Source organism: Mycetomoellerius zeteki, unplaced genomic scaffold (genome assembly GCF_001594055.1).
Source record: "Mycetomoellerius zeteki isolate Tzet28-1 unplaced genomic scaffold, Tzet1.0 scaffold555, whole genome shotgun sequence".
Classification (NCBI taxonomy): domain Eukaryota; kingdom Metazoa; phylum Arthropoda; class Insecta; order Hymenoptera; family Formicidae; genus Mycetomoellerius; species Mycetomoellerius zeteki.
Window position 1 is genome coordinate 141,414 of NW_017257561.1, and position 10,371 is coordinate 151,784.

General features: G+C 35.7%; 1 protein-coding gene across 9 annotated transcripts in view; it reads left to right on the forward strand.

Annotated features, from left to right (window-relative positions):
* LOC108727866 (acetylcholinesterase) overlaps positions 1 to 10,371 on the forward strand; it is a 42,935-nt gene that overhangs the window by 26,940 nt on the left and 5,624 nt on the right. For 8 of the 9 annotated variants that reach the window (XM_018456148.1, XM_018456149.1, XM_018456151.1 and 5 more), the window contains 5 exons: positions 362 to 592; positions 2,053 to 2,344; positions 4,609 to 5,244; positions 5,893 to 6,054; positions 6,748 to 6,923. In XM_018456148.1, coding sequence (XP_018311650.1) covers positions 362 to 592; positions 2,053 to 2,344; positions 4,609 to 5,244; positions 5,893 to 6,054; positions 6,748 to 6,923 — 1,497 coding nt within the window. Of the gene's footprint in view, positions 1 to 361; positions 593 to 2,052; positions 2,345 to 4,608; positions 5,245 to 5,892; positions 6,055 to 6,747; positions 6,924 to 7,310; positions 7,370 to 10,371 lie in introns of those variants that run through there. The other variant, XM_018456152.1, reaches the window with a different exon arrangement.

Here is a 10,371-nt window from a genome sequence, read left to right on the forward strand (position 1 = left end):
TTTATATATAATTATATATAATTTTATATGATTTTCTATAATTATTTATAAAACATTTTTTCCCGCGGAAGTAGACATATTTTTAAATAATTAAAATAAGAAAATTTTCATTTAAATATTTACATTTAAATAACAATACATTTAAAATTGTATTGTTAAATATAAATATTTATTGAACTGTTTCATATAACATATCATATAATTTGTATATGAATCCCTAAAGAATCTGGTTTGTACCTTTCTGGTTGAATCTACCAGAATTCCATTTAAATCAGGACCTATTTTCCAATGTAGATGATAATGCTGCGTTCTCCAAGGTTAATTTCGAGAAAGCTCTCACTCGCAAATTTTCGATTTATAGGCCCGCTGAGGTTTCGCCATCCTCGGCCGGCCGAGCGTTGGTCGGGCGTGCTGAACGCGACCACCCTGCCGAACAGCTGTGTGCAGATCCTGGACACGGTGTTCGGTGACTTCCCCGGCGCCACCATGTGGAACCCAAATACGCCGTTAAGCGAGGACTGCCTGTACGCGAATGTGGTGGTGCCGCGGCCCAGGCCTAGGAACGCTGCTGTCATGGTATGGATATTCGGTGGTGAGTTCCCAGTGATGAGAATCCATCATCTCGATTCATCCTCGAGCGTACAATCTAAGCACGATTTTGCCGATAAAATTTCCGTTTCTCACTTAGGGGAGGGGAGTAATTTTGAAAAGTTCCCGAAATCGTTTTATTTAAAAAAAAAAAAGCATTGTCATAAATTCCTCATCCCAAAATTCCATAATTTTTCCCTGATTTCCAAACAAAATTTCATGATTTTCCCTGACCTTCAACGATATTTTGAATTTTTTTTGTATTTTCGTTCTGATTTGGAAACCCCACTAAAAATTTTGTTAAGAAATCAATTTAACATAGCATCGTATAAATTACTATTATAATATTACTAATACTGCTTGCATATTTAATTGTTAAGTTGATATTATCCCAAAACTGGAGTATGAGATATGTATATAAAACTTTTTTAATGAGTTTCAATTTTCTAGATAATTTTGCAAAAATTCTCTGATTTTTCCTTGATTTCCTTGATTTCCAGTTTTGTGGCAATTTTGATAAAGTATTGCGACCTTTACGTTCCTCACGCGACTTCGCGTTTTTTTCAACAGTTGCAAAATCGGAAGCGCTCCTGAAAGCCATTTTGTCAAATCCCTTTCAGCTCCGCCGTCACGCTCTGAATGATGTCAGCGGGGCATTATGCTACCGTTTATGCCAGTTATAAATCTGTGATTCTTTTATTGCCCTGTCACCATACGCTTGTTGCGGTCTGATTGATGCCTCTGTCAGTGGCTTACGTAGCAAAATAAAATTTAATTTCCGAACGTTGTCCAATTAGAGATATTTTTAGCTATGACGCGCGACCTCACGCACACTAGAAGAAAAAATCACCGAATAAATTGCACAATTAGGGAGTATCAAATGGTGAAATTACATGCGTATCGACACCGATACCTCAATACGTGCGAGAATTCCTGTAAATTATGCAGTACAAACTTACGTTTTTAAAAGAAGATTAAAAAGGCTCTAAGAGTACGCACTCTTTGAAAAAAAGCTATTGTACCTAAAGTAAAACTCAAGTGGTACTATCTTTTCATTAAAGGTCTTCTTATTCCAATCCACGTAATAGTAGCTTTAATTCTCCTTCAAAAATTATTACATAAGAATTATTGTATCACAAAATTTATTTTACTCAACTCAAATGATCGGTGATTTCGGGAACTCTCTTTGAAACTCTAACATAACATATCACGAGGAATAAAGAAAATAGAATATGTATTAATAAAGGAAAATTTTAATGCAGATTATAGATAAAATAATAAATAATAATTATATATTATACATATTTAATAATAATGATAATTATGATAAAATACTTTTTGATACTTAAGATTTTGAGGTCAAACGATCACAAAGAAGACAATTGCAAAAACAAATATTGTGTATACATACCGGCGCCACTGTGCGGCCGCGAAACCCAAGGATCTCTGCGACCCTTTTTTCAGGTGGCTTCTACTCCGGCTCGGCTACCCTCGATGTATACGACCACAAGACCCTGGTATCGGAGGAGAACGTAATCTTGGTGTCGATGCAATATCGCGTGGCTAGTCTTGGCTTCCTGTACTTCGGTACGTCCGACGTGCCCGGTAACGCTGGACTCTTCGACCAGATGATGGCCCTGCAATGGGTGCGCGACAACATCGCCGCGTTCGGTGGCAATCCTGAAAACGTGACACTCTTCGGCGAGAGCGCGGGCGCGGTCTCCGTCTCCTTGCACCTCCTGTCCCCGCTGTCCAGGTCAGTTTTAATCTGGGAATAGTCACCTGGGATGTTTTTATGCCAGCCGCAAGAACATGTGAACTGTTGTAAAATATTAACATATTTGTTTTCTTTTTCAATATCTATTCTTTATAAAACTTTAAATATGCAATTAAATTGAAAACGCGCAATAAAAATAGTGTTATATTAATTAAAATCTTTATTTTTTAAAAGTATTGTTACAATAAGCTATTTCGTTTAATATTTGCTTGGTTTCCACTTATATTCTTTTAGAAAATTGTGATTATAAATTTATCTATAATATTCTCAAATACTAATAAATAGAAAAACAATCAATAATTGCAATAAGTTGTTAATAATAGATATTAAATGGAGTGTAAAAACATCCCAGGTGATTGTTTACATAAAAAAAAAACCAGGTTGCTACTCTGGGGTTAAAAAGTACACAAGTTGTCAGTAAGGGGGAATAAAAAAAGAACTTTTGGATAAATATATTTAAATATAAGATTATATATACAATAACGTTAAAAAACATATACATGTTATACATTAATAATATGTAATATAAAAAATAATGTATATAAATATTTTTTACTTGTGTGTATATTTTATTCATTTATTTATATAACATTGCGCGTGTGTGTATTTATATTTATATTTATTTAAGATACACGTGCATATAAAAATACCAGTTTTAATGCCATTCTCGCTGCGCCGATAGAAAAATGACATAAATAAAGAACTAACATCTTTGAGATACAATAAAAAGAAATCGATCTAAAAAGCGATTAATAGATTGTGAAAAAACGGTAAATTTGTCAACACATTTCTTATATGGAAAAGTGTCACAATTCTGATAAGGGATGAAATTTACACGATCTTAGAATGTTGCAGTGTTCGAATTTTTACATTATTTTTAACAATAGAATTTCGACTCTGCTAATCATAAAAAATTTCTTTTTTTATATTAAATATGCAGTACAGAATACTGAAAATGTGTGAATATTATGTAAATAATGTCAAAATAAATCGTTATTAATCGAAAACGAATATAGGAAATTATCAAACTGGCAGAAGACTTCAACAGTTCTAACGAGATATTATTGGCAGTTCTAATGTTAAAGTTTATGATCAGAGCCGGCTCTAATTAATGCGGGGCCGAGCGCAAAAAAAATACGGGGCTAATTCTCGGAATTCAAAGAAAAATCATTACAACAAAGATAAAAACGTATTCTTTAATAAAAATAATAATAATAGTTTGAACATACTTTAAATATAAAAGTATCTTCACACACACACACACACACAAGACCGCATATGTAATATAGACAATTAATAAACGAAAAAAAACCTTTATGCGGTTGAGCTGGATCTTACAATTAGTGCTTATATTTTTGGTGTGAATTTATATACATATCTATTCTGCAAACGCGTGCCGTAATAGTTTCGGTCTTAAAACGCATTTATTGACAAAACCAGAGTAGTAATATCACAATTAAATTAACTAGTAAATATTTAAATAATATTTATGGTAATGTAAAAAATGAAATCAAGTGTACGTGCAAGTAAGATCCAAGAGTCAATTTCCCATAGATTTTTTAAAATTGCTACCAACTTAATTTGTTATTGTTTGCAAGCAATTTTGGTCGGTCAGCCTCTCACAAAAACGTTTTTAAATTAATATAATATAATAAATACATTACAATTTTATGTTACCAGTAATGAAATGTGTAATAAGTAATCAAATATATGTAAATAAAATATACTTTAATTTACTGATTATAATTAAAAAACTTACATTGTCAATAATTACTTAACATTTATTGCTTTATTAAGGAACTTTGCCACGCGCGGGGCTGGTCAAAGTGCGGGGTCGGATGCGGTGCATCCTTTGCATGTCCCTAAAACCGGCCCTGTTTATATGGAAGGAAAGTGAGAAGTTATATTTACTATCTTAATTAAAACGTTTCAGTTCAGCAAAAAATTAAAAAAACGTTCAACTGAAAACTTGCTAATTTTGAGTTGTATCATTTTTCTATCAACGCAGCAATATTTCAATTTAATGTCTACTCTCTAAATTCTTTAGAGTTGAATCTCATTCTAAAGAGTAAAAATTAAGCCAGTCTTGAAAAAGAGTGGCTTAATTTTCAATCTTTAAAGAGATTTTACTGTTTAGAGATAGTCCACTCTAAAAGTTTTAGAAAGTATGCAGGTACATTATAAGGTGGAAGAAATAAAAAGTCTCTTTCATTAAAGGAAGGAACCTGTGATTCCTATTCCAGGCATTTGTTCAACCAAGCCATCATGCAATCGGGCTCAGCGACCGCGCCATGGGCGATAATCTCGCGCGACGAATCAATCGTGCGTGGCATCCGGTTGGCCGAGGCGGTTGGTTGTCCGCATGATCGCCACAATCTGCGCGAGGCGATCGACTGCTTGTTGACGAAGGACGCGGAGGAGTTGGTGAAGAACGAGTGGGGCACCCTCGGGATCTGCGAGTTCCCGTTCGTGCCGGTGATCGACGGCGCGTTCCTCGACGAGACGCCTCAACGTTCGCTCGCCACGACGTCCTTCAAGAAGACCAACATCCTGATGGGCTCCAACACTGAGGAGGGCTTCTACTTCATCATCTACTATCTGACGGAGCTGTTTCGCATTGACGGCGCCGAAGACGTGAAGGTGACGCGCGATCAGTTCATCAGCGCCGTGTCCGAGCTAAATCCCTACGTGAATCAAATTGGCCGTCACGCCATCATCTACGAGTACAGCGACTGGCTGCATCCGGAGGATCCGCACGCGAATCGCGACGCCCTTGATAAAATCGTCGGCGACTACCAATTCACTTGCAACGTCAACGAATTCGCCGGCCGATACGCCGACACTGGCCACACCGTCTATATGTACTATTACAAGCACAGGTAAAGAAAGAATCAATTTTAGAAATCTCGATAAGTTCTCTGACTCTCCCCCCAAAAAATGTACAATATTTTTATAAATTAATTAAAATAAAAAGGGGCTATGGGAATCAAGCGCGATATAAGAAGCGCGCAGAATTTTATAATAAGTCACATTTACTCAGTAATTTAAATCTTACAGCGTTCCATGTTATAAGATTTAAATAATTAAAGTGGTATGCATGTCAAGTACATACATATCATATTTAGTGATTCAAGATTGAATTATTTAAAGCATTTTAAGATTTAGCTTCGACTGTATATGGCTCTAATTCATCGGTTGTGTCTCTCATACACGGTCTAAAAAATGATATTATTAAATAATTAACTTATTGAATAAAAATGTGATGAACTTATAAAATTTAATCTCCTAGCCCCCCCTCCTTTGTTTTGATTTGTTTGAAGTATCCTTACAGTTTCAATATTGCCTAATTAGTTAATAATTTTCTGTCAAATTGAAAAATAGTTCTTCTTTTCTGTGAAACTTAATTTTCAAGTTGTATCACTTTTGAATTAGGGAGTGACATATTAAAAAAGGAGACAATTGACATGATGGATCCATTTATATTTCCTAAGTCATGTAGGATTAAAAAAAAATACGATTTGCACCAGATCTAGGAACAATCCATGGCCGCGATGGACCGGAGTCATGCACGCCGACGAGATAAGTTACATCTTTGGAGAACCGTTGGACTCGTCCAAGGGCTACACGCACGAGGAGATACAACTCTCGAAAAGAATGATGAGATACTGGGCGAACTTCGCAAAAACGGGGTAAGATGCGTTAATGATGCGAGGAAGATGAGTTAATTTAACCCCCTTTTTTACACGTATTATTATTTTCTCTAATTTTGAAAAAATTTGCGAAACTTGTATGTATTACATAAAAGGCTTTTTCGTGATTATATAATTTGAGACAATATATACATGAATAATTTCAAAAAATTATGTTTCAATTTAATTAAATATAAAATAATAAACGTCATATATGTATATTTATATTATAACTTTTGAAATAGTAAATGTATTTTAGTGTTCGCGACACAAATACATATATTAATGTTTGCTTTTGTATTGGTGTAGAAATAATAGAAAAATATTAATTCATTCATTCACCAGCTATAAAAATATTTTTTTGTTTTATTTTTTCGCAAAAATATCATTATTCTAACTTAAAGACACAGATATTTATAAATAAATTTGAGAATGTTGCAATTTTAGATTTTTAAAATAATGACGTTTTTGTCTTTAGTCTATTTAATCCTCCGTCTGCAATCTGGGACTTTTTTGGTGTATGCAAAATTTCTAGAAAATAAAAAAGGGCGAAGTTTGATTTAAACTAATTTGTCATCGTCAGTCCGTATAAATTACTTTAAAAATATCTTGAAATCTCGTTACTTGAAGATATTTTGGTACCGCATCGAGACGACGTTATATTTAGACGATGTGATTTGTATGATCGGTCAGGGATCCGAACATCGACGAGAGCGGCGAGCTGTCCCTGGCTTACTGGCCGTCGCACACCGCCGTCAATAAAGAGTACCTGACCTTGGACATCAACAACACGGAGATCGGCAGCGGTCCCAGGGTGAGGCAGTGCACTTTCTGGAAAAAGTATCTGCCGCAGCTGCTCGGCGCCACGTGTAAGTATCCCATCGAGACCAGTTCTCTCTCCCTTCGTGATAGATGAACCGACAACCCTTGGAAAACATGACAACGCGATCAAACAATCGGTTCTTGACAATCTAGAAACACGCGATGCATCTAGGGTTGCTACATCTAATATCAACATTTCCGGGACATGTCTGAGGCGATGGTTGAAACATGGATTTATTCAAGTATTTGAGTTAAATCAGTTAGTATCAGTTTATAGAGGCCCCACATAAATCATATATGGTACACTGATCATTTTTTTATGATAGCGTTTTAACTCATCTACCAAAGTAATAAATACAAATTTATGCCTAATTGAAATAATATTTAAAAATATGGTTCTTTTGTATAAATATTTTCAAATTAATTATAGATAGAAGCCGATCTGACTCATGCCGATCAAAATACCGCAAAATTGGAAATTAAGAAAATCGAGAAATTGTCGGGAAAATTGAAAACGATTATGAAAATCAGGGAAAAGTCAAGGAAGTGTTTGCAAAATTTTTTGGAAAATTAAATTTCTTGGATTTAAAGAAATTTAATATACGTATCTACATCTACGCAGTTTGGAATCAAACTATCAATTTAACAATTAAATCAAAGCAGTCAGTAACATTAATAATTAATAACTTATATTGTTAAAATTGCTCTCTCAACAAAATATTTAATGGTTTCTCAATCGAGAAAAATTTCGAAATATTATTGAAAACTAGGGATGCACCGAATCATAAAATTACCGGATACTGGATATCGGATATCCGGACAGAATGTAACATCAGATATCCGGTATTCGGTCGGACATCCGAGAAGGCAATTTCTTCGAGTCGGATATCCGACATTTTCCGAATATCCGACCGGATTCCGAGCAAATGTCTTAAAAAAAATCTGTAGATAAAAAATTGTAATTTTACAACAATATATAAGATATTATAGCATTATGAATATGCATATTTATTTCTAGAACATTTGTATAATAAAAAATCAACAATTTAATGATATCAAATTTCAACTAGATATATTCTCGGATACTAATGACATCCGACTATCCGGTTGGATAGTAAAAAAGTGCCGAATAATACCGGATACCGGATACTTTTGGATATCCGGTGCATCCGTATTGAAAACATCAGGAAAAATCAAATCAATGAAATTTTGTCTAGAAATCAGGGAAAAGTTATGGAATTTTAGGATGAGGAATTTGTGACAAGAACGCACAAGACACAACACAGTGCTGTGGACGCACTCATGTGTGTGTGAGACATAATTTCGTATAAATTTTTAATATAAATTGCGATCAATAATTGCGATCGGAGAAATGATCTAAAAATATGAAACGAATCCTAAAATTTCATTAAAATTATGCATTTCTGAGGTAGAAAACTTTAATTACTAAACACGGGATTAGCCGAATTCCGGGACTTCCCCAGAAATCTCGGTCATCTGGCAATCCTAGGTGCAGCTAAAATAATGCAATCGTCACGCAGTTGCGTAACAATTGCGTCTTCTGCAAACAGCAGCTGGCAATCATCTCCCAGACCGGATGATCAATGATTGCACAGGCGACGTTACTCGTACACGCGAACGGAAACGAGGGTCGCGATTCATCGAACCGCCGAGGTCCTCGACGCGTTACTTACCGCGCGAATTGTCTTGTGTGTGACACCTGTTGAGCGCCAAGTACGTTTGATTGTTCTCGCAACGGTCGCGGACCGACTCGGAGAGATCGTTCTCCGGCGTGACGAACAACTTCGGAGCGAGCCTCTCATCTCTTCGCGGGGATCTCTTGACGTGCAGGGCGATCGAGCGCCATATCGCAAAAGCTGTCATACGTAAAATTTGACTATAATGAATAAAGTAAATTAAAAACGCAATTTTCTTTGAGGGAAAAATAAGAGGGGAAAAAGAGAAAATAAAGAAAATTCACCGAACGTGAAACGCGATTTGGTGATCACGAGACATCGATGAAACGTCGTATCTCGGCTCGCAGCTTGGAGGGAATGTGCTATTGTACGAGGCAACACTCCAACGCCGACACTCGAGTTTACATCATTTATTCAGAACTGCTATCAAGTGCGCTTCGCCAAGTGTCCCACTTAGGGCGCGAGCGCGGCTTCGATGACAGGAGATCTCGCGAGGCTGTCTTGTGAGACGTCCTATCCTTCGCGTAGTCTCTACTCTTTCTTTATGGTTAATTGTTGTATTTTTTTCGTTCTCTTATATTGTAACAAAATTCTTATAACGAATACTTATATTAAAATACTTCTAACGAAAAGCGAGATGATCCATCAAAGCATATATTAATTAAGTTGTCCACCGTTATGCTTTATTGATGAAAAAGAAAGAAAATTCTGGATATTAATAATAAAGAAAAAAATCTTCGATACTGAATTTTTTAATTTGATTTTTATAAATAAATTTCATTAAATATAAAATAAAACTTAGGTCTGTAATAAATCTTAATTCTCCATAATATAATTCTAAATTTTACGTTTTAAATTTTGCATTTTAAGTTGTGCTTTATTGATAAAAACGTGAAAAAGAAGAAAAATTATATATATTAATAATAAAGAAAAAAATCTTCAATATTGATTGTTTTAATACAATTATATTATAATAAATAAAAATTTTATTAAATATAAAAAAACATCTACAATAAATCTTAATTCTCCATAATATAATTCTAAATTTTGCGCGCGTAGTTTCGATAAGAAGTCAACAAAGCATGTATTAAGTTGTTCGCCATTATGCAATAGCTTCATTACAAAGCAGATGAAAACAGGGTGCGGACTTTCGACGATAAGAATTCGTTCAAGTTCATTCGTGTTCATCTTCTTACACACCACGAGAGCGTTATCGCCTCGGCGGGTGCGGGTCCGTTAATAGACTTTCATTGCCGGTCGTATATACGGGTAAAGTTCGCGTTCGCGATAAGAGTCTGAAATTTGTACCTGCTCGAACAACAACGTCGCTTTATATGATAATTACGATTACGATAAAACGCTCGGCCGCGGTAACGCACGCACGGCCGTCGAGATTAAACGGCGTAGCGTGTCATCGCGGTCACGAAAGTAGTGCCACCGACGTTTTACACGACGATCGCTTTGTACGACGGTAGAACGCCTTAATAGACAGTTGTTACCGTGAAAAACTACCCCTTTTTCTCCGTCGCGTGCGTGCGCACGCGAGCGAACGAAAATATCGTTCTCGTTAAAGTAGGGAGAGGACTCTATCGTTTCCCACCCTTCTTTTTCCTCCCTCATGACACGCCGTGACAAGGAGAATGACGTAGGAAAGGTAGAGGGATGATCGCGGGGTGAGAAAGGGCTGCTGTAACGAACTCTCGTAAATTTCGTATAACTTAGAAATAAGCCATGAGTTGTTCAGGGAGAACGGGAGGGAAAACATTTCCCGTGTGAGAAATGTCGAGAGACGTCACAC